Genomic DNA, 25,266 nt, shown 5'->3' on the forward strand with positions numbered 1-25,266 from the left:
ATCATAGCTGCATTTGAAATGCTAGGAAAAATAATTATACTTACAGTAAAGAGGGGATATAATTAAAAGTGATATGGCAATCATATTGGTATAGGAACAAGGAACAGAGATTACTTCACTCTCCCTGAGAAAACATTATTGTCAAGATGTTAATGCCACAGATACTTTCTTGGTTAATATGATGAGTAAGTAGACACCTGACCACATAAAAAGAAGGTATAACAGGATGGCAAAAAAAAAAGGAAACTGACATTGGGATCTGAATAGATATCTAATATGTCATGGAGAATGGCATATGTCCAAATCCTGGTGAAACTGACAGAGGTCTAGAAATGTAGGCATTAAATTTGCTTATCTCTTTTCTGTGACTTCAACAATTTGGGCCTATCTGTGCAATGTGAGGGGAGTTTCAGGCCTAGGTACATCTTCTGTGCCTTTTAACTTGCTTTGACTTGATCTTTTCTTAATTTTGTAATAAACTAGGGTTTATTTAAAGACACATTTGTATCTTAGACTGAGGTAGTTCACTACAGCTTGGCAGACGAGAGGTAAAATTATCATTTGGCCTATGCAGAAAAGCGTGAATCTAAACCCAGCTCAGGTCAAACTTCCATTACAAAGGTAAATTTTGATTCTGCAGAATCTTAATATATCATATTTGCTACAGAAATACAAGAAGCAAGACAGATCCAGCTCATAAGCTGTGTTTGACCTCCTGGAATTAGAAGAACACTATTTTTCTAACTAAAATTCTTAACGAAAGATTCATGGAGCAAATTAAAATGGAGTCATAAAACAATGTAGGTAAAAACAAAACCAAAAGTAATGTTACAAAAATATTTATAAGTTATTACTGGTTTTCTCCATTTGAAGATTATTAGACATGCTATATAATGATAATATGTCATTTCTACACAGTACTTCTAGGTGGAAAGAAAGATTAATATGCCACCTAGAGGACAAAAGAATGATAACAAAATATGCCACATTCTCTTATGTTTCCAAGCTTCAAAATAACAACTTTTCAGAATATATGCATCCTGTAAATGTGAAATTAAATACAATATGCTGGTCAAGTATTGATACATGTTTTATAATTAATGTCAGTATTATATTAATAGTGTAAGAAGATTTTAGGATATTATCATTGAATTTTTACACTTTGGGATTACAAAAATCAGGTAATATATCAAGCAGTGCAATCTTACTTAACCTCATGTGTTAAACACAAGATTCTGTTTCTTGCCTGTCCTGTTGTAAGATTTTGTGTACATCATGTTGTTTTTTAAACAAATAAGAGCACGACTAGCCAAACAAAAAAGTAAACAAAAATATAAGTAATTGTAAAAGTGCAGAAAAGACAGCTATTGGTAAAAACACATATATGGGTCCCTTCTTTGAAAATATATAGTAGGGCATATACAGTCTGAAAGAACTACTGATTAATTGCTTCCCCAAAAAATAGCACACGTTTCTAAAAATGGAAAACCACTGTAGTTTTATCAGATCACATTGCTCCTGACCTATGGTGGAATTCCTGTTGATTTCAGTAGGAGTTATGCACAGGGATTGAAGGCTTTAATGTTCTGAAAGTGGGACTAAAATATCTAGGGTGTAGAAGTAGAAAAGATTACACATTTGTGAAAATCTAAAGATGGGGAGCGAAGATGTTACTAAGTACTAAAACTGTTTATTTCTTATATGACATTTTCCTTAAGTACACAGAGTAATGTTCCTTTTTCCAAAGAATTAAGAAATTTCTCTATTATTTGTCTTTACATCATCTATATTTATAGTTTAACACAAAGTTATATCAAGTAAACTAAAACTAAACTATTTATTGAAAAATATCAGTTAGGATTGCTGTGATGCCTCATAGCATTAAGGATTCATGTCCAGGTTTCAGAAACAGTAAGACTCGGCATTGCATAATTTACACTGAAACAAAATGACTAAAAAGTTCCTTGATGTTCTTCACTTTTAATCTGAGACTGTAACTTCAAATGTTTAAACATATTGTTCTCTGAACATGTCTGAACTGGTTGGTTGTACACTCCAGCCTCTTTTTATGAGCTGCCGGTGTTCTTTATCAGGTTCCCACTTTCTTTGTCACTAAAGCTCTAGGATGTGAAGCTTGCCTTTCTTGGTGAATAAAACGCAACCATGCATACTCTTCCTTGTCTCTTCCTGTATTCAGAGCAAATTTGTATGGAACATATTTTAATAATAATGCAAGGAATTTGCTGTTGTGTTTGAAATTGTTTTGGAAGAACTACGAAGTATCAGCAAAATATATACTGTAGTGTACCACCTTCAGGCCATAACATATTATAAAGAACACTATGATAATTTTTTTTGTTAACTTGTGTAACATTATTGAGCAGCATCTCATGGAGACTAATGGCTACCGAAATAATTATAAAACATGGCCCTGATTCTACAAATGCTTTGCTCATAACTGTAACACAACTGCAGGTTTTCTGGCAGACAACACTACTGGAGCTCAGCTCTTGATGACAGCAAATGCAAAATAAGTATTCACAAAACTCTGATAATTACTTTGACATTTTTTCTGTAAATTAAAATGTAGAACATATATGCAAATAACCTGAAATTGAACATATTTTAAATCAAACTTTTTAATATTTCCTTTTTTTTCTGCAAACATTTCCATTATAATAAATTAGTCAATTTACCACTTAAGTTGTTGACAGTTTTTTTTGTGATAATTATCCCATTTCTTGAATGGAGACACTGTCTGGAAGCATGGGCACTGATGATATCTGCAGCAGCCTGGCAGACTCCTAGTTGCTGTGCTTAGAACCTGCCAAAGATGGCCCATCTGTCATGGACTCCAATCATGTTCTAAATTTCCAGCTTGAGGAATAAGGACTCCTGCTCAGGGGGAAGCCAGCACAAGCCCCAGCTTTTTGCCCCAGGACACAAAAGAAGGTGGCTGGTAAAATCTCACTGCCCCTACAAGACAAGCTCAGGAGCAGGGAAGGGGGGGGAAAAAATTTTAGGAGATGGGTTCAGATTCAAATCTCAGAAACTTTGAGGTAGGAGGAAGTGGGCAAGTGGGAGCCACTTGAACGGAAAGAGGCAAACAGCATTGAGGCTGCATTAGATTCTGTATCTTTCTTCTCCTATTTGCTGATGGTAACATCTCCCTTTCCCACCCCCAGCAAGTATCCCCTATAATTCTCCCTTCAAGTAGCTCCAGGTGAAGCTGGCTCCCCACATAGCATGGAGTACATAGGTGTTGGGGGGAAAGGCAGCAGGGTAGGAGAGGGAATGTAGATGCTGCTGTTGGCAGGTTTAAGTAGATAAAAGGAACTGAAACAGAAAACACATCCTTCTACCCTTACTCATCTTTGCCTTTCTCCCAGTACTTCCTGAGCAAACAATAACCATCACTTCTCCTTTTTCCTCCCTAAATGCTGAGACTCAAGCTCGCCGACCTCCTAAGATGTGGTTTTGAAGCAGAAGGACTGAGGAATTTAGATGAAGACTGAAAGAGAATTATCTTACTCTGCTGCGAGCTTCAAGTATGGTGTACCTGTTCTATCTCTGTGTCCTGCCATAGGAATCAGAGTACCCATCCAGGCCCTGTTTCCAACATAAGAAGTGGAAGAAAGGGTCACAAAAATAACATCTCTTTTAGCTGAAGTGGTAAATGGACATTTTTCCAAAACAAAAACAAATTGGCTCTCGCATTATGAAAAGAATTTCTAAATTTGTAAGGATGTTTTTAGGTTGCAAGCTACACTTAAATGTAAACCCTAGTACATGAGATGTATTGCTTTTTGCTAGGAAAAATTATTTAATTTTTAAAAATATAGTGTCTATTAAAATACACTTGTATTTTATTACATATACAATTAAAATGTCTAATTACTCCATCAAGAAAGTCTTACCATTGCACCCACATGAAAAATACAACCTGGTTTGTTTTGTTTTGTTTTTTTAAACTGGACCTCAGCCAGAACTCCGTTTTTATGCTTCAAAATGCTTACAGATACAATTTCACACCTGGAACTATTTCCAGATGCAAATGATATAATTTTGACATCTCAGTGACTGTGTACTTAGCTATTTACATGGCAATCATGGGGGATGATTGCAGCTTGTGTAGACATACCTTAGCTAGCGTTAATCTAGCAAGTTTGGATATCAGTAAAGCCGTAGCAGCACAAGCTTCAGCACGGCTATACAAGCCCACTCAGAACCCTGGGTAATTATTCAGCTGGCTAGCCTGAGCTGAAGCCCAGGCTGCCATGACTTCACTGCTAAGAGTACCTGAACTAGCTAAATTAAAGCTAGTTCAGGTATGTCTACTCAAGCTGCAATTACACCTCAGAATTGCAGTGTAGGCACACCCTAACTGACATGAACTGAAGATTCAAAAATATGCCACAAAAAGGATCTATTTTCAAAATTTGACTTTTAGGTATTTTTTATTAACAAAACAACTTTTTTTTGGTTCTTAACTCCTGTGATTTAAAAGACATGAGACATTCCTGTCATTTACGTGCTAATAACATAATAGAATAAATTCCACTGAATGATAAGCTATACTTTAGAGCTATAAAAGTCAACATATGTATAAAGTATACCTCTGTACAAAGGATCCAGCAAGTATGTCTTGTAATTTTGTACCTATACTACTTCATCAGGAGCCACCATGCTTCCCTCTTAATCCCCACAAAAATCAGCTTAAAAGGAGTTCTTCCAAGAAAAATGTTACTGTTGGTAAAGCTGCATGATATTAATTCCTCCCATATTAAATTCCATATGCAGTGCTTTTGGGAAGGACATGAAAACATGTTGGTACCCATCTTTTGTAATGAATGCAGATATAGAAAAATATTTTAGAGTTACTAGCAGATAGTGACTATTCCTAAGCCAGACTGTCTTTAACTGCAACATTCTTATCCACAGTGTAACCTGAAGGTGAGGAATGACGGGAGAAATATTGTAAATCACATCTTACCTTCGTCTATTGAGGCTTCACTACTGTACCCATCATACTCTGCAGACAGAGGGCTATATTTTTGTCTAGTTTCCCAAATGTAATTTTTTTGCTGTCTGCTATCTACCATTGGTGGCCTGGAACTTTGTGTTCTGGACAAGGCCTCATGGTATTTACCCACTGCCTCGTCTTCACTTTCAGAGGAGGAACCATTCTGGTCTTTATTCATGTACGAGTTGTCTGTTTGAAGAAAACAGAACAGTAAATGACAGATGATAGCTTGAGAGCGTGAAACAAATTAATCAATACAATTTAAATATTTTCAATGTTTACTGAAATTTTTTGAGAAAAACAAAATATATGTAACCAACTTTTGTCATCGTTTTACATAGGTACTACGTCAGAAATTTTTATTATTTTTTACAAATGCAGAAAAATTACAAATTCCTAAATATTATACAGTATATTTAATGGGAAATAAGCTATGGGGGTTTTTGAGGAAGCACACTTACCCAATTTCTTGAATCTCTTTATTTAAAAAACAAAATTCCCAAAGATTTTATGTAATCACAGACAACATAATTTAATGTCATATTTTAGATTACTGACTCATATTAGAAATTCAACTCCTGATTCTCTCCTGTCAAGGGGCTTATGGTGTAGAATATGGTATACATAAAATTCTGATGTCAAAATAAAACAGATGACAAAATTACATAAAATATTTCAGGTTAATAACACCTAAGGGAAACAATGGTACAGTAATACCGTTGCTATGTTTTAAAAGAAAATCTAACAAGTTGACCAATATGTTCATAGCTAAAAACAGAAGTTTTACAATACAGGCACATACCAATAGTTGTGAAGGATGTAGAAAAGTACTCAGTTAAATGAAAATCAAAATGGACATACAGAATCTTATTTTACTTGAAACAACTGACTATTTTCCTCAAACCTGAAATTAATACAGATTCTCATAGCAGCCACTTGGCAATAGTTAAGGTTGCATAAAAGTTTATATTCTAACCTCTGTTTTTATCCAGTCATAAATTCTGAAATCATCACATTTGTGTTTAAAATTAGTGTCTTAAGGTTTTTAGTTTGTTTTTTAAAAGTTTAAACAAAGATTCAGCTGTTTTCAGAATGGAGTGAAAAATAAACATTTTCCATTTTAAAAAACCTACAAGGTTTTTAGTTTGTTTTTTAAAAAATCCTCCACTTGAAATGGCTACAGTTTAAAAGTTGAAATTTAACAGGAAAATAGCTCAGTTTAGATGGCCAGTACAAGGTCTATACTATCTTTAAGTTCCACTTAACCTCTGTACAGAAATATAACACCAAGTAACTATGAGGCCTTAAACAGAAATTATGTAGTGCATTATGTAGTGCACTCTACCCCAAGTGCATATCCAAAAATAATAAGCTGGATAAGTACTTCTCAAGCAGACTTAATTTCACATTGAACTGGCTAGTAACATAAATTGTTGCATATTAATCGGAATAATTAGGGCTGAGACTTTGTATGGTATGCAAGGGCCGGGGAAAGACTCCTGCAGTTTGCTGCGGGCCGGCACCTCCTATGGTGTGCAAAAGGATTAAGGCAGGGTTCTGACCAATTTTGTAAACTACACAGTAGCTGAAGCAAAGGTTTGTGTGGATCTTAAGGTCTGAGAGGGATAAGGACGGGCTACTGAGAACCTGATAAAGGTCAGCAGGATCACTGCCTCCAACTCCAATGAACTACATGCGGTGAGCAGAAGCTGTTGCCTTTGCCCCCTCCTCACTTTGGTAGCTCCACAGATGGGGAAGGCATTTCACTGAAGGAAATCCTGAAAAGCTTTTTTCCAATGGAGTTTAGGAACGTAGCCAGACTAGAATGAAGTCTTCCCCAAGTGTGGAGTTCATAAATTGCACAGGAAAGCCGCTCTCTCCTGTACATTTTAGCATACCCACCTGAGCTGCACAAATAGGTTGGTTGGGGCTACATGCATTACTAACTTAAGTGCACACTAGCCTCCTCAACTATGATTACAATTTAAGCCAAAGTTTATCATTTAAATTGGTGTACGTGGGCAGTGACTAATTTGAGCAAATCTCATAAACAAAGGAGAGGGGCATTCTAGTGGTATAAGAATGGCCATACTGGATCAGACCAAAGGTCCATCTAGCCCAGTATCCTGTCTTCCAACAGTGACAAATGCCAGGTCCTCCAGAACGAATTAACAAAACAGGTAATCATCAAGTGATCCATCCTCCTGTTGCCCATTCCCAGCTTTTGGCAAATGGAGGCAAGGAACACCATCCCTGCCCATCCTGGCTGATAGCCATTGATGGACCTATCCTCCATGAATTTACTAGTTCTTTGTTGAACCCTGTTATAGTCTTGGCCTTCACAACAACCTTTGACATGGAGTCCACACATACTTCCTTTTGTTTGTTTTAAACCTGCTGCCTATTAATATCATTTGGTGACCCCAAGTCCTTGTGTTATGAGAAGTAGTAAATAACACTTCCTTATTTACTTTATCCAGACCAGTCATGATTTTATAGACCTCTACCATACCCCCCTTACTCGTCTCTTTTCCCAAGATGAAAAGTTCCAGTCTTATTAATCTCTCCTCTTATGGAAGACGTTTCATACCCCTAATCATTTTTGTTGCCCTTTTCTGAACTTTTTCCAATTCCAGTATTTTTTTTTTTTTTAAGATGGGGCGACCACAGCTGCACACAGTATTCAAGATGTGGATGTTCCATGGATTTATATAGAGGCAATATGATGTTTTCTGTCTTATTATCTTCCCTTTTCTTAATGATTCCCAACATTCTGTTCACTTTTTTGGCTGCCACTGCACACTGAATGTTTTCAGAGAACTATCCTCAATGACTCCAAGATCTCCTTCTTTAGTGGTAACAGCTAATTTAGACCCCATTATTTTATGTGTAGTTTCCAATGTGGATTACTTTGCATTTATTAACATTGAATTTCATCTGCCATTTTGTTGCCAAGTTACCCAGTTTTGTGAGATTCTTTTGTAGCTCTTCGCAGTCTGCTTGGCACTTAACTATCTTGAATAGTTTTGTATCATCTGCAAATTTTGCCACCTCCCCATTTATCCCTTTTTCCAGATCATTTATGAATATGTTGAATAGGACTGGTCCTAGTATAGACCCCTGGGGGACACCACTATTTACCTCTCTCCAATCTAGCCAAGAAATTCCATATTACAAAGTCCCTGCCTCATTCACCACACACCATCCAATTTCTGCAACAAATGAGGCAGAAGTACTAAAGGCCTCTTTCACTAAACAACCCTGCATGGCCCATCCTGTGCTCTGAATCAAACAGCGCTTGTGGAAAAAAAATAGCACATGACCATCTAATTAAAGATTGTATCACAACGCATATGCACAAGGGAGCCAAATTAAGGTTGCACAGACAACTTTAATACTGACATTTCCTACATTTTTTGCAATCTTAACGTTTTTTTCTACATAAGGTTTTTTATGTGTAACTTCCCAGGTTTCTGAAAAAGTAACCTGAAATAACAAATTCCACCATGTGGAATCATACTGACACCCACATGAGTCATCAGCAGAACTGAAATCCTTAGATTCACAGCACAGACCTTTGCCAATTTAGCTAACAGAGTTATGGTGGCAGCAGCAGAAGGTTCTCATCCTCTGTGTGGACTAGCCAGTAGAGGAGGAGGAGGCACACACTTTGCCAGTGGATTTCACATACATTTGTGACATTCTAGGTTCTGAAGAGGAGTGTGTTCTAGTGATCACAGACCCTTCTCCCCACTTTTCCCCAAGCCTGACCCCGTCCACCCCATTCCCTCTACTCTGTCCCTCTCTTGCCTCTTCCCTGCTCCCATCTCTTCATCCCAATTCCCACCACTAGCCCCTTGCCCTAACCGAGGTCTTACTGCTTAGCCAACCCCCATTCCAGCCATGAGCTCCTCATCCCAGTCCCATTCTCCCTACCCAGTCAGTCTCCCTACCTGGGCTTCCCATCTGAGTCTCTGTATTCCCTCCACCTCAACTCCTAGTTCCAGTCAACTGCCATGGCCTCCTTCTCTCCTCAGTTTCTTTGCCCACCCATTCCTGGAACTCACACCCCAGCTCCATGTTCAATCTCAGTCTCTCTAACCCAGCCCCTAGCTCCCAGTCTTCCTAGTCTAGTCATTTCCCATTCCCACCCCCACACCGCTCCCAATCCCAGTCAACTTCATCCAGTGGTCTCTGCATTACGCTCAGGCAGTTTCTTCATCTACAAAATCTGAGAATCAGCAGAGGGAACACTGAAAACACAGGGGAGAGAATCTCCCAATTGTTAGTTGTGATGCCTGACCCCAAAATAGCCCACAGAACTCAGAAGCAGCAATGGCTCAGAAAGTCCTGTTTGGCCTCTACAGCCCTGGAATGGAGCATGCCCAGTGCAGACAGAGTCTTATGAGAATTTAGCTCACAGACTATAACAAGCTGTGATGTTATCTGATTAAAATATAACCATATAGGTAATTGTTGCAACCACTGTTATATATTTGCAGCAAATCTTGTACAAAGGTTGTCAAGTGAGGTGTCTATGAAAAGGTTATGATTTGCTGGTTATGCTTATGTTATCTGTATACATGTAACAGTTTTGTATTTGAAGGTATAAGTATTGGCTCTATACCTGGATTTCAAATGTTTGCTCCTGGGGTACTGCCCACAAGGTAGCTCGCCAGCACATCTTGGAGGGACTATTCAAGTTAAGTGATTCATCACTTGGTTGACAATGGACCATGGGAGACGCCCATCTACACTGAGTGGACGGTCTTGTAAATGTGCTTCCTGCAATGACTAGGGAAATTGGGTATGAACATGTGACTTGCCAGTGTGACTCCAAACTCCATCTTGTTGCTGTAATTTTCCACAGTAAGAACAATGGAATGCCCTCCACATGGCAAAAGCTATAAAAGGCCCTGGAAACTCCTCCATTTTGTCTTCAATTCTGCTTATTACCTCTGGAGGAACTTTGTGACAAACTGAAACTCTGAACAAAGGACAATGACCCATCCAAGCTGTGGATGTACTCCAGAGACTTGACTTAAGCCAGCAGTTTATTCCATCACCGGTACAAGCCTGAAACAACAACTTTGCCATTACTCTTATGTAATTGATTCCTTTAACCAATTTTAACTCTCACCTTTCTTTCTTTTTATAAATAAACCTTTAGATTTTAGATAATAAAGAATTGGCATCAGCATGATTTTTGGGTAAGATCTAAGTTACATATTGACCTGGGTGTGTGGTTGGCCCTTTGGGATCAGAAGAACCTATTATTTGATGAGACTGGTTGTAAAGAACCACTTATCTCTGAATCCAGTGTTTTTGGTGGTGATATAAGAACTCGAATGCCTGCCTTTATATTTTCTTGTTAACCACTGTGGTGAAATGGGAGTTTACTTTTGTGGCTGGTTTGGTATATCTTATAAAAGAATAACCATCAGTTTTGGGTTGTGTTTGCCCTATTTCTCAGCAATTCGTCCTGAATTTGGCATCCTCAGTTGTGACCCACTAAGGCCTGGTTACAAAAGCCTCTATTGAGTACCTACAAATTGCAATTTTCCCAGAGGTTTATAACTTAGTCTAATTTGGGCAGTTTTTCCACAGAAACAGCAAAAGGCACTTCCCTTATACCAGAACAACCCACTCCTCCCCCCCAAATTTCAAGCTCTTGCTCCATAGCAGGGAGGTGCAAAAGCATCTCAGTGAAATTGTGATAAGATTTTTTTTTTTTTAACATGGGCCAATTTATTTTTCCCTAATCTCATTCTTGGAACCAGCTGAAGTGTTTTAGCTGAAACTTAAACAAAACTATAGCAAGGAGGCATGGCTTCCCTCTGAGACTGACAGGGAGGGACCACAACCTGCCCTTTGGTGGGCTGAGCCGGGAAGGCCACGCCCAGCCCACCAGAAGCAGAGGGGCAGGACAGGAATCAAAAGTATAAAAGGCAGGGCCTTCAGCTCAGTTGGGCTGGAGCTGCCAAGGGAGACAGATGCAACTCATATGAGACTGGAACCTGAAAAGGATTTCAGCCATACTGAGAACTTGCTATAGCAACCGGCCAATCAAGATGCCGAGGGGTTGCTGTGGCTACCACTGGCCACCTGCCCTAGGAAGATAGAGGACACCCACAAAATGGAGGTACCACATAAAAAGGATGTAGGAAGTAGCACAGGCAAACTAGACTACAGTCTGGTTGAGTCTTGGCTTGATTCTAGATCAGTGTGTTGTGGGCAGATCCCCACTGACCCAGTGGCGGAACAGTTCGCCACTAGTATTGCCCTGGACTAGGACCCAGTAGAGTAGAGTGGGCCTGGGTCCCCCTGCCCACGCACCTCTGGGATGACAACCTCTCCATCTTTAGGCCAGTTCTAGGTTTTTTGGCCATCTGCTAGAGTAAGGACGCCTGACTATTTGATGCCCCACCCTGCCTGAGGGCCTGGGCCCCTAGACTTCTTTGCTGTTCTGCCCTCACTACAGACCAGAGCACTAGATTGTTTGGTGCTCCACCCTACCTGGGGGCCTGGGCTCCAAGACTCTGTATTGCTCTACCCAGACTGATTGTTGCTCAGCCCAGCTTAGAAGGCCCAAGTATCACAAACTGCTAATTTCCTCCTTTGATAGACTGCCACTCTAAGGGTGTGACAGTGAGGAGGTGTGGCCTCCCTCTCAGACTGACAGGGAGGGATGGCCATACACGCCAACAAAAAACAAAAATCTGACTAAAACAGACACACAGCACGGAAAATTTTGGCCTAAACAGTAGAAGTCTGGCAAAGTTATAAGCAACTGAAAACAGAATCTCATAATGGGAAGTGTCAGGCAACTATCCTATCAGTGCTATCAGCTCCATTTACGATATGTATCTATGACCATCTCTTAAGTTAGCATTTATTGGGTGAGTTGATGCCTTAGGATATTGCTAATGAGCTACAGCATCTTTAACCTGTAGATCACTAGTTTGAATCCAGTCAAGCTCAAATAGCTTCAAATACCCCACCCCTTCCTACAGGCTCCACCCATTCCCTGCCCTTCTCTGAGGCCCTGCCCCCACTCGCTCCATCCCCCCTCCCTCTGTCGCTTGCTCTCCGCCACCCTCACTCATTTTTAGCGGCCTGGGGCAGAGGTTCGAGTGTGGGGGGGGGGAGGGCTCCAGCTGGAGGTGCAGGCTCTCAGGTGGGGCCGTGGATGAAGGGTTTGGGGTGCAGGAGAGGGCTCCAGGCTGGGGTCAAGGGGTTGGGGTGCAGGAGGGGATGTGGGTTCTGGGGTGGGGTCGAGGATGAGGGGTTTGGGATGCAAGAGAGCTGGGACACGGGGTTGCGGGGGTGCAGGCTCCAGGAGGAAGTCTGGGTGCAGGAAGGGACTCCAGGCTGCGGCAGGAGGTTGGGCTGCAGGAAGGGGTTTGGGGTCCCGGTGGCGGTTACCGTGGCTCCTGGGATGTGGCCGCCAGGTCCCTGCAGCCCATAGATGCATGGACAGCCAGGGAGGCTCCACGTGCTGCCCTCGCACCTGCAGGTGCTGCCCCCACAGCTCCCATTGGCTGTGGTTCCCAGCCAATGGGAGCTGCGGAGCCAGCCCTCGGGGCGGGGGGCAGCGCGCGGAACCTCCCTGGCCATCCATGTGTCTAGAGGCTGCAGGGAGCTTGCCTTAGCCCCGGGCCCCCACTGCGCTGCTGACCGGACTTATAACGGCCCGGTCAGCAGTGCCGGCCGAAGCCGCGAGGGTCCCTTTTCGACTGGGCATTTCAGTCAAAAATCAGACACCTGGCAACCTTACCTATATGAAATCAGTTTTGTAGGTTCCAATTCCATCTCCCACATCATAAACTCACCAGTATGCTTTGTGCTAACTGGCAGATACAGTAGAGAACTGATGACCTGCACAGGACATAGAGAAGGACCCTCTGCTATCTCTAAAGAAAGTCCTTGCCTGCCCCTCCCCCAGATCAGGGTTGAAATATGCTGGCAGAATAATATGTGTAGGACATTTGCCCAGCTGCTCCCCTGTAGATAAACATAGATCTTCATTTATCAGGCTGCCACAATCTAATGCCTTTCACCAGCAATGAATCCACATACTTATAAGTATAAACTTCATCTTAAAAATTAAGTTACTTGCAAATATGAAAATTAGCTCATTAAATAATTTGCATCGTGTCACATATGTACATATTTATAAGCTTAGTATGTTAAAAACATATCACAAAGCATATTTACCAACAGCACATATAAAATCTCTCTGTGTCAGACTGTAATCTTCCTTAAGACAAGCCAAAGAAACAATTTAGTAAAGTGCCCAGCTTTTATGTCTACAGGCTTCTTAATTACCTCATCAGTGATTATTCTATCCTAAAATTACTGTGTTATTCAACCAGACAGCAAACTCGTGGTAGAAAATTTCCCAAGTACAAATATATCAAAAATTCAGTTTTTTATCGTATGCCTTCAAAATCCCATCCTGAATGTTTTCTGCAGACCTTAAACTGTTTTCTAGATAGTCTTAAAAAATGCACATAGAATTTAAACTGCTTTCAAAGAATACATGGAAAATTAATTTTGGATTTTTGTTGTTGAGAGAATATTGTAATTGCAAATAAAGTGTCAGAAAAATAAATTCAAACCTTAAACTCATATATATGTGCCCTGATCCACATGCAGTAAGGGCAACACAGATGCTTTGAACCTGTTCCTAGACAATATAGTACAGCTTGCTGCACTAAGTGTTCTCTTACACATTCTGACCAGGACCACTGAAACAAACAGATTTTTAGTAACATTCTAGAGCCAAACAAAGACTAGAGAAAAATTCCCAGTACCCAACAGAAACCACACAAAGCACTTCAGAAAATGCAAAATAGTGTTTATTTGGAAAATAGAAAATTTAGAACAAATGTCAGAGATTTAATCATGAGTACTAGCATAGCCTCAAACTTGAGGGTCAGAGGTGACCATCATGGTCATCTAATCCAACCTCCTACATACCCACTCATTCCAGTAATAGACCCCTAACCTCTAGCTGAGTTTCTGAAGCCCTCAAATCATAGTTTAAAGACTTCAACTTACACAGAATCCACCATTTACACTAGTTTAAACCTGCAAGTGCCCCATGTTGCAGAGGAAGGTGAAAAAACCCCAGAGACTCTGCCAATCTGACCGGAGGAAAATTCCTTCCTGACCCCAAACATGGCGATCAGTTAGACCCTGAGCATATGAGCAAGACTCACCAGCCAGACACCCGAGAAGGAATTCTCTGTAGTAACTGAGAGCCTTCCCAATCTAATGTCCCCTCGTCGGCCACTGGAGATATTTGCTGCTAGCAGTCGCAGATCGGCTACATGTCATTGTAGACAGTCTTATCATACCATCCCCCCCATAAACTTATCGAACTCAGTCTTGAAGCCAGTTATGTTTTTGCCCCCACTGTTTCCCTTCGAAGACTGTTAACAGAACTTCACTCCTCTGATGGTTAACAACCTTCACCTAATTTCAAGCCTAAACTTGTTGATCGTCAGTTTATATCCATTTGTTCTTGTGTCCACACTGGTACTTAACTTTAACTCCTCTTCTACCCTGGTATTCATCCCTCTGATGTATTTATAGAAAGCAATCATATCTCCCCTCAGCTTTCTTTTGGTTAGGCTAAATGAGCCAAACTCTTTGAGTCTCCAATTATAGAAAAAAATTAACTGGTTTTCAATAAATATTGCAATTAGAGAATAAATTTCATAGAAAATAAAATACACTGTAAAGTGATCTCATTTAAAAGGAAAAATTGTTCTAGTGAATTCTGTAAATTAGGAGGTAAAAGTAGTATGTAGAAAAAGATGCAGGAAAGGCCTAATGGAGAAAATTTGATGAAAGACACCTCACCTTTTTCTGGTGTCTTCTTGCTACTTACTTCTCTTGAAATCTTTTCTGATTCCTTATAGTTTCTCTTTTTACCTTCTTTAGAAAATGTGGTTGTTGCATTTTCTTCATGTTTCACTATGGTTTGTTCGTTACCATCAGAAAAAGTTTTGTATTTCTTTGTTTTTACTTCATTAGCACAATCAGGATGATCACTCGGTGCCTTTTTAAAATTTGACTCTGATAATCTCTGCTTTGGTACCTCATTTGCTTTTGCTTCTGAATCCTTGGATCCATCTGTACAGGGCTGCTCTTTGGGGTCCTGAAAATCAATCACTGAAGACCTGGATTTGGCTTTTCTATGCAAGTGATCCTTAGAATTCTCCAATACTGCACGTAACCCATTGCCTGGATCTTTAATAATAGATTCATCTGTTACAAATTTATTACTAGTCAAATTATTATCCTTTGAAAACTTTTTGTTTTCCAAGTATTTATTTCCAGTGGCTCCTTTGCTTTTAACATGTCGTCCTACTTTTTTCATGTCTCCAGACACTTCCATATTATTAAAATGTTTGTTAGCATTTTCCTTTTTTAATTGATTGTTTCTTTTGTCCTGGACATGAACTGACATTCTAACTTGATTGAACTCTTGTTTTACAGAATCTGATGAATCAGAATAATGAGTCTGCTTATGTTTATCTTCAACACATCTTTTTTCCTTCATATTAGTTTCCTTAGAATCTGCTAATGATATTATATTTTCCTCTTTAATAGGCATAGACTTATCCTCTTGCATTCGAGAGTTTTCATCTTCTGTGCGAAGGCCATTTATCATGCTCGTTACCTGCTCTGTGACCGAATCAGCTACAGTATAGCTGACCTCTCCAACAGCACTGGTTAGATCATCTACAGCATTACTAAGAGCGTCAACCAGAGAAGACACAGAAGGAAGGCTCAGATTTTGTTGAAAGTTTTTGAAAAATGCCATTTCTCCAATCTTAAACAAATTATTTCTGGTAGAAAGGTCTTCAGTTTTGTGAATTTGTCACCCACCCAAGAGACTCAATTTTACATTTATCTAGTTTTGCTGTCCAAAAACCTACTATATAACCTGCAGCCACTGCAGCTTCGTTCTTGCCCAAAACTCTATATGTACTGAAGGAAATAATAAATTGAAGTAAAAAATCTTTGAAATGAAGCCAAGATCAACTAGCTCAAAACAATATTTTTCCATTGCAAAATAAGTAGTCTTTCATCAAAGTTCAGTATCAACTAGCCATAATACGAGTATTTGTTTTCAAAAATACAACTAAAGAAGGGGAAATGTGTATTTTATTCAACACCTGCAAAGAAGAAGTTTTAAACACTTTAAAATTATGTACTTTTACTAAATTAATTCATACTGCGAAGAACTACTGTAGATTAACATAATAGCTGCACAATAGCACATACCCCAAAGGGTTTCCTCAGCTCAAAACATTTGTTGCTTTTTAAGCAATGAGAGATACTTTGGGCCACAGACAGTTGTTCCACAGCTGGAAGGAGAGAAAAAAGCCCTAGCCCCTGTCCCAGAAAACAAAGCCTGCTCCTCCCTTTTGGGAAGCAACTTTCAAGAAGGCAGGAAAGAAGAACAGCCCAAAGTAAAATAAACGTACCATCTCCCACACTTTATAGCTCCTTATCTGAGGCCTGTCTTCTTTACAAGAGAGCCAACAAAGCCAGCTGGAATTCTTCCAGCCCAAAGGCCATTTTACCAAACTCCATTCCCAGAGAAATACGAAGTTCATAACCCTGATCCCTTTGGAAATTTGATAAAGTAGTTCCCCTAATTATTTTTTGACAGTCTGGATACTATCTTTGGCTTACTGGATCCTATCTTCCATATAGGCAAGTTCTAGAAATGAATTATTAGCCACCGAAGAGAAACCCTTATATTTTCTGGTGAGTGATTTTTTTGAAAATTCTTCCCTAACTGAACGAGCCACCTCCTGTGCAAGGACACTGGAGGACTAACTCAGCATGCTGAGTGCAATCTTCAGCAATGTGGTTCACCTACATCTATTTGAGAAGGGCAATAAAAGACAACCATGCAATATTTCAATTGGCATTATACATCCAATATTAAGGAGCACAGGGAGGGAAAAGTATCTTCTCATAAGCAAAGATAATCTCTTTAGCTATATAGCCATTGAGACCTGTAGAGTTTCTGGGGGCAAGCAGTCACAGAGGCTGCCTTTCCTCCAAATAGGTCCCAATCATCATAAATTTTTATACATATAACAGGTCTTTCTCATTTGGTCCAAGTATTTGTATATTTTGTGTTACTCTGTGAAAGTCTCTATTAACTTTTACAGAATTAAATTGAGTAGAATATATTTCAGATACTTACAAAGTTTGTCTTGTGAAGTCTTCCTTGCATTGTATCCTGAATCAAGGTCTGGGAAGCCACCAACATTTTCAAAACACATCTTCTTATTAATATATAGAAAAAGAAGCAACATGAGGATAATGACCACTCCAACAGCTGACAGAAATCCAACTGCCTCAGGAGATACTAAAAGAAATAAAAAGAGAAAAATCTAAAAATCGACAATAGATTTCAGAATATGACGGTTCAATAATCAATACCCACACTGTCTGTAATTTATGTGAAAGATATTACTAAAATAAAATTATACTACTTCAGTTTGCATGTATTTTGGACACGGTGTTAAATTTAAAAGTGACCAGCTGACTGACCTACAAAAATATTTTCTTATAGTCACCCAACACGTTCTAAATTAGTTCTTATGTCAGAGATGTCACACAGATTTGCCAAAAATAAAGTTATTTAACATCTCTGGCATCATTTTGAATATTTGCCTTACCATGTCATGTTATACAGTTTTTCTTCACATCTTGATGAACTTCAACTAGTCTAACAGAAATTGAAAACAGAATCATCAGCTCCTTTCACATTGATCACTGTGTGCACAAACATGATTTTTTTAATTGGAAATAAAAATACAGGTTGTCACTAAAAAGGTACATCCGTACTGTGGAAATTCCAGAACAATGTACATGTAGAAAAGAGACCTGAATTCTGTAATGATTATATTGAATAGGAATGAAGGAAATGCTGAACTTCAAGAAACCCAGCTCATACCTACCAACAGCCAAGGTATGCTGAATCAGAATGTTTGATTGATTAACCTAATGAAAACATTACAAAACATATGAGCTCTTTTCTGAAAGGAGAGGTTACTTACCTGTGCCGTAACTGGAGTCCATCAAGGTGCGCATGTACCCAAATCATCTTCAATCAGAGATTTTTTGTTGTTGTTGCCAGAACTGTCTGCTTAATCCACGCATGTGCCTCAATCACTTTATCGAGGGTACATAGGCTAGTGTGGGACCAACTGCCAATCCAGTTCCTTTTCTACCATGGAACCCAGCCCAAACTAGGGACTTTGAAGCAGATGGGAGGAAGTGTGGGTTGTAGAGCACGATACAGATAAGTAACCACTCCTCTGCTTGTTCCTGTGGGTGCTCTATTCTAGGTGCCTCCCACGCAGTGATTCAACTATGAAGGTAGGTGTTTCAGAGTTCTATGCAAGATAGACTATAATACAGCCACCTCAGATGAAGCATCTGCTCTAGCAGCCTGTACACGTAGTTGCCTTACAGATGTCAACAACAGGAGTTTTTCCTCAACAAGGCTGTTGAAGTGGACTGAGCTTGTTGAAAGGGCTCCAAGGTTAGGAGGGGAATCTAGGTCATGATCTTGTAACATGTCTTATACACCCTGAAATTTACTTAGACAGTCTCTGCGTGGAGATAGGGACATCCCTAATCCTTTCCACAAAGAAATTAAAAAGCCTCACTGAGTTTCTGAAGGGTCTGTTCTTTGAGGATAAAAAGCCAACACAGAACGTCTAATATATGTAACCTAGCTTCCTCATGACTGACGTGAGGTTTGGGAAAATATTGGTAACTGAGAGCATGTCTACATTATCAAATTTTGCTGACACAAGTTATGTCAGCATAAAGTCACCACGGTCAGCAGATCGCTTTTGTGCATGCGTAGTTGGCTCCTTGCATCAGCGCTGAACTTTCTCACCAGAAGTGCTTGTGCCAGTGCATAGCGCAGTGCACCATGGGTAAGTATCGCTGTGTGCAAGCCACCGCCATCATGTGCATGGTCTTTTGGGAAGCTTTGGCAATGCATGGTGAGGCACTGGCAGAAACAAATGGCGCAGGGATGACTGAGCAAGAGGTCAATTTCCCAGCATGCAAAGAATGGTCTCAAGAGCACCAAAAGGACCAGATTAAGCTCCCAAACCAGCAAGGACTCCGAAATAGGTAGAGAAAAATATAATCACCTCTTAAGAAAACTAGATGTTGTACGTAAGAAAATATGGCAAAGCTTTCCAATGGATGGTGAAAGACATGCCAAATATACCCTTATGAAATGTGTGTATGAAGAGTTCTTCTGCTGTCTTGATGTAAAAGACTGGACAGTGCTGTTAACTACATCAATAGTCACTCGGAGACCAAAAGATTATAGCAAAGATATGGGCCAATTTAGCCTATATAACTGCTATACTAGTTGTACTTAATGCTAATTTATACTTAATGCATACTAAATGTATATATGGTGCAGATATTGATTTTTAATTTATATATAGATATATATATGCTAGTCAGCATATATTGGTCACCAGGCCCCCACTTGTCACCTTACTAATTGTTATAGCAAAGGTGACACCTTTGCAAAATTAATATGTGAAACAGTGGGGAGGGCCTTTAAACAGCATTTAAAATGTTTTACCCCTGCATAAGTGGCAATACATAATTAACACAGCTAAAATTAATACACCTTGAACCACAAGTAAAGCTTTAAATGCAACTTCTATCCAAATGAGAAATTAGTATTTTAAGATCCCCATCATGGATAAGATCATTCAAGACTTGTTCCAGCTTGTGCATGTCATTGCTAATTTAAATAATGTGTATGTCTTTTGTGTCTAATAATGTTTTTAAATTTAAATGAGTGAATTAATATGCATGTTAAAGATTCACTTTTGATAAGTTTTATTTTGAAAAATTGGGATAGGCATTATTACAGTGTCCCCCACAGTGCTACATACATGAAGAGTAAAACAGAAATTTGTAGTAGTAACATTACAAGTCAGGCCTCCATACTGTCCATCCATCTTACAGAGTACCCTTATTGCTGGTTGTCGGCATCTGGTAAGCTTCACTGGACAGGAGACAGGAGCAGCTAGCTTCTCTGTTGCATTGGACCGGCCTGAACCATTATGGCCCCATACTGGAGTTGCAATGTCAAAAACATTGCATCGACACATGTACTGGTATCTCTTAGTGGAACACGCAATGTGTGGTGCTCTCCAGGTTTGTGTTGCTGTGTGATACCACCAATAGCGAAGGTAAATCCAATCACCCCTCGTAGATGTCATCTTTTAGGTAACCTACTGAATGGACAGTAACCAATTTATCAAATATTGTAGTGATAATGTAAAAAAAAAAAAATACACTGAATCAGACACTGAGCAACACTGTTTTGAGTAACATGTGCCTTGATTAGGATGTGATGTCACTGACATCAAATTACAAATAGGCTTTTACCCAACCATTGAGTCTAGTACATGTTCCTGATAAGATGCTATGTTAATTAACAAAGAATACAGTAATGGTACATTTGCTTTTACACAATAGCGAAATTCAGTCACATTCCACTAAGAAAGGGAAATTGCCTACATGATTCAACGTACTACCAATTTACCATAGTTTTTGTTATACGCTGAGGGAAATAGCAGTTAGCTAACTGTTCATCACTAAGGTCAGGCAGTTTTCCTTTCTCAATATTCCCTAATGAATTGATTATGGTAGTTAACACGCAATTCCCATAAGCAGTACAAATATTTCTTTACCTTCCTGATTTTCCTTTACATTTTTATTATTTGTTGGAATTAAGTTTTGCTTGTGTTACGTTAAACAGGTTATCAATGTTATGCATATTGTATACCACATATGGTTCTTTTTGTTTTTAGTAGCTACACTTCAGTGCCAGGAATTATGGGTTTAGAGATAGTTTCCAATTCTTGATGCTCAAAACCACTAATGTGGGTGGGGTTTATACATACATATTTTCCATATTACCCCTGTTCCAAATAGATATTCCAGATTCAAATAATCTTGAAATGTAAACAATAATTCGATCTAGATTGTGGAGTCTCATATTTTGAAAGATACTAGACTGCTGAACAGTCTTTTGCCCAGCCATTGAGTCTTGTGCACCTTCCTGATAATATGCCATTATATAATTATCGAAGGATACGGTCATAATCCATTTGCTTTTCCACAATAACCAAATTCATCCATATTCCACTGAGAATGATTTAAAACTACAGGTATATGCATAAACTCACTTTGCTTAACAATATACAGTTTAAACAACAGTTAGACCTGGCTGGGCTAGTGGTCTTTGTAACGTCTCTAAAGTCTATTGCATACTCAGTTGTCCATATACAGTATGTTGAAGTGTAGTTGATCAGTCTTATTTATAAACACACTATCTTTTCTTCTTCCAATGCCTAGGGCATCTTCACTAATATCTTCTGGTGTCTTCTGGCAGTGGGATGTTGGTTAACATGTTTTATTTTTTAAAATTTACATTTCCCTTGTTTTCAGTAAACCAAATTTATATGCAGATTAATTTAGTTCATTTACAATGTAATAGGGATCAAGTCATTTATAACACAAACTACGCTTTGGTACAGCATATGACAGAAGAATGACCTGGTTATGTTAGTCTAATTTTTTTTTCCCAATTATTAAAATATATTTCAGCTTTTTATTCTGATTTTTTCCAATTCTTTAGCACATATTAAACATGTTTTAGATGCTTTTTCAGTTTTTGCATAAAAACATTAATTATTACTTCCTCAATAGGTGCATTACTAGTTTTTAACAACAGATATAGTGCTTGACTGCTAAAATAGATGCTCACCATCTTCTGTGAGAACATGTATTGCTCTCCCCTGTTGAGCACTCTGTTTTAGCAAGGGAGTTCGCCACAGAATTTTTACCCAAGCTTTTTAGAATTAATCTGTTTGTGGTGGCAATTTAATTTTTGTTAAATATTTGAAAGTATAAACCTTATAACCAATACTTTTTCTAAGCATAACACAAAATAGTATAAAAATTAAAGCAAAATGAAGTTTAAATGCAGGTTTATGCAAGCACTTCAGGGTATTAAACTTTCATGACATTTGCTCGTGCTTAGAAGACAAAGTTAGAAACCTCCTGAAATTGTTTGGTTAGCTCTAACATTTCATAACATAATCAGACATAGCCACAATGTTGAACAATATCTATTATTAAATATTAAAATATAGATATAAATGTGATAAAGGGCCAAATAAGTTTATAAAAGCTTTCTTAAAATATGATTGTATTAATATTACCTTTACATTAGTGTTGAGGTTTTTCCCCTACAGCAGCATTTCTCAGACTGGGGTCCGTGGACTTCTGGGAGTGCCCAAGGGTACTCCAAAGGGTCCATGGACCCCGCTTATCAACTCCCCCCCCCCCTTCATCTCCCAGAGGCTCCTGAAGCCAAACCAGGAGGTTTTAGGTGCTAAAAGTCCGGCAGCACAGTGGAGCTAAGGCAGGCTCCCTACCTGCCCTGGTTCCACTCTGCGCCATTCCCGGAAGCAGCCACCAGGTCCCTTCGGCCCTCTGGCCCCTGCCCCCACCCCGCCCCCACCCCGCGTGCCAACTGTGCAGTCCCCATTGGCCAGGAACTGGGGGGGGCGGTGCCTGCAGGCAGGGGCAGTGCATGGAGACCCCATGCCTAGGAGCTGCTGCCAGGGAGATGTGTCAGTCGCTTTCAGGAGCCGTCTGGGGTAAGCACCACCCAGCCCAAGCCTGCAGTTCTCACCCCCTCCCGTATCCCAGCCCCCTGCCCCAACCCAGATCCCACACCCAAACTCCCTCCCACAGGCTGCACCCCAAACCCCCTCCTGCACCCAAACTCCCTCCCAGAGCCTACACCTCTCACCCCCTTCTGCAACCCAACCCCCGACCCCAGCATGGTGAAAGTGAGCGAGGGTGGGGGAGAGCAAGCAATGGAGGGAGGGGAGATGGAGTGAGCAGGGGGTGGGAAAAGGTGGGGTGGGGCCAGGGCCTGGGGTTCAGCGGCAGGACTTGGGGGTCCCCAAAACATTTTAAACCAGAATGGAGGTCCTTGGGTTGCTAAAGTTTGAGAACTGCTGCCCTGCAGGGTTTTTTTTTCCTTTGATCTAAAAGCCTTTGATTAATTAAAAAACCCTTTTTGTTTGCAATTGCATTATTTATTAAGGCTGAAATAAATATATATTATCTATATATGTACATATATCACTGAGGCTTTTCTGAGCTTTGCAGAAAAATTTAAATGTAATGATGGTTATGATCCAGCCTTAATATTAAATAGTATGATACCACTTATGTTAATTTTTTAAACTATGAGTATAACATTGGCTTTTGTTGCAACAAAACAAAAATTAGTGATGTGACACACAACATAGGACAATATACATGACAAAGGGCAAACTTACAATTAAATACGAATGGTGCCAAAACTATTTATAACAGTGCAAGATAAGGCATTAAAACTTACAGGTATTAAGACAACTCATTTCGGAAAGCAAAAACGGTAAATGAAAGAACTAAATATTTAACCAGGCAAGTTTTTATTTAAACTTGTAATAAGCATTAATAAGAATCTCTATTAAGCTATTTGCCCACTTTGTTGTACAGTATTAATTTAGTTAACTTAAGGCAATTTCCATTACTTGTTACTTTTATCTTAATAATACTGCTATACAAAAATATGGAAAACCCATGTTTCTTATATTAGTGGCTAGGATTTCAAGCAGAGTTAGCATTTCTGTTGCTTGGCAACTATATCTTCAAGAAGGTTGAGTATCTTCAGCTGCTGCATCCTTGAAGGGCTAAAATTATTTACTGGACTTACAAAATTTTTACCTTAACCATTTTGATTGTTTCTTTGGGTTTTTTTCAGCTTCTGCATCTCTTTGTGCAACAAGGATTTCTGTAATAACTATAATTTTTAACAGAAAGGGAGGGCAGAAATGAGGAGAAAGCAATGTAGGAAGGGAGTGTGACATCCGCCAAAAGAGATTAAGTGAGGGCATTTCCAAGTACAGGCAGCAGCACCAAGTTTAGCAAACTGAGAAAGGACAAAAGAAAAATTGGACCTGTATTGAAAAATATTGGAGATAAAAGTTTATTACTAGCTCTAATGTATGTCTACACTATGAAATTAGGTCGAATTTATAGAAGTCAATATTTTAGAAAGCTATTTTATACAGTCGATTCTGGGTGTCCCCACACTAATGCACTAAGTGCATTAAGTCAGCGGAGTGCGTCCATAGTACTGAGGCTAGTGTCAACTTTCGGAGCGTTGCACTGTGGGTAGCTATCCCACAGTTCCTGCAGTCTCCGCCGCCCATTGGTATTCTGGGTTAAGCTCCCAATGCCTGATGGGGCAAATATATTGTCGCGTGTGGTTTTGGGTACATGTTGTCAGTCGACCCCCGCTCCGTGAAAGCAACAGCAGACAATCATTTCGCACCTTTTTTCCCATGCGGGCGCCATACTGCTTTCAGCAGATGGTGCAGTAGGACTGCTAACCGTCGTCATCCACCGCTTCCGCTGCCACTCTGCTTTCCTGCTCTCCTGGTGGTCTCACAGGGCTGCTTCCGCTGCAACTCTGCTCGGCTGCTCTTGTCTCACCATGCCACGGCAAGCATGCAGCCCGCTCAGCTGTTGTGTCCTGGCAGCAGACGGTGCAGTAGGTCTGCAAAACTGGTCATCTAACCTCCACTTCCCCTGCAACTCTGTGCTCCTGCAGACACCATATCATGGCAAACATGGAGCCCGCTCAGATCACCATGGCAGTTATGAGCATTGTAAACACCTCATGCATTATCATGCAGAACCAGAACTTGCAAAAGCAGGCGAGGAGGCGATGGCAACACGGTGACAAGAGTGATGAGGACATGGACACAGACTTCTCTCAAAGCACGGGCCCCGGCAATTTGGCAGGCTCATGCCATGGAACACCGATTCTGGGCCTGGGAAACAAGCACAGACTGGTGGGATCGCATAGTGTTGTGGGTCTGGGATGATTCCCGGTGGCTGCAAAACTTTTGCATGCATAAGGGCACTTTCATGGAACTTTGTGACTTGCTTTCCCCTGCCCTGAAGCGCATGAATACCAAGATGAGAGGAGCCTTCACAGTTCACAAGCGAGTGGCGATAGCCCTCTGGAAGCTTGCAACGCCAGACAGCTACCGGTCAGCTGGAAATCAATTTGGAGCAGG

General features: G+C 39.9%; 1 protein-coding gene across 3 annotated transcripts in view; it reads right to left on the reverse strand.

The window, feature by feature from the left end:
- Positions 1–25,266, reverse strand: part of SYT14 (synaptotagmin 14) — a gene marked incomplete at its 5' end in the record, with an annotated part of 174,234 nt that overhangs the window by 95,218 nt on the left and 53,750 nt on the right. For 2 of the 3 annotated variants that reach the window (XM_084622043.1, XM_084622042.1), the window contains 2 exons: positions 4,994–5,212; positions 17,262–17,426. In XM_084622043.1, coding sequence (XP_084478169.1) covers positions 4,994–5,212; positions 17,262–17,426 — 384 coding nt within the window. Of the gene's footprint in view, positions 1–4,993; positions 5,213–14,893; positions 15,861–17,261; positions 17,427–25,266 lie in introns of those variants that run through there. The other variant, XM_084622041.1, reaches the window with a different exon arrangement.

Source organism: Lepidochelys olivacea, assembly GCF_965140295.1.
Source record: "Lepidochelys olivacea isolate rLepOli2 genome assembly, chromosome: 3".
Classification (NCBI taxonomy): Eukaryota; Metazoa; Chordata; order Testudines; family Cheloniidae; genus Lepidochelys; species Lepidochelys olivacea.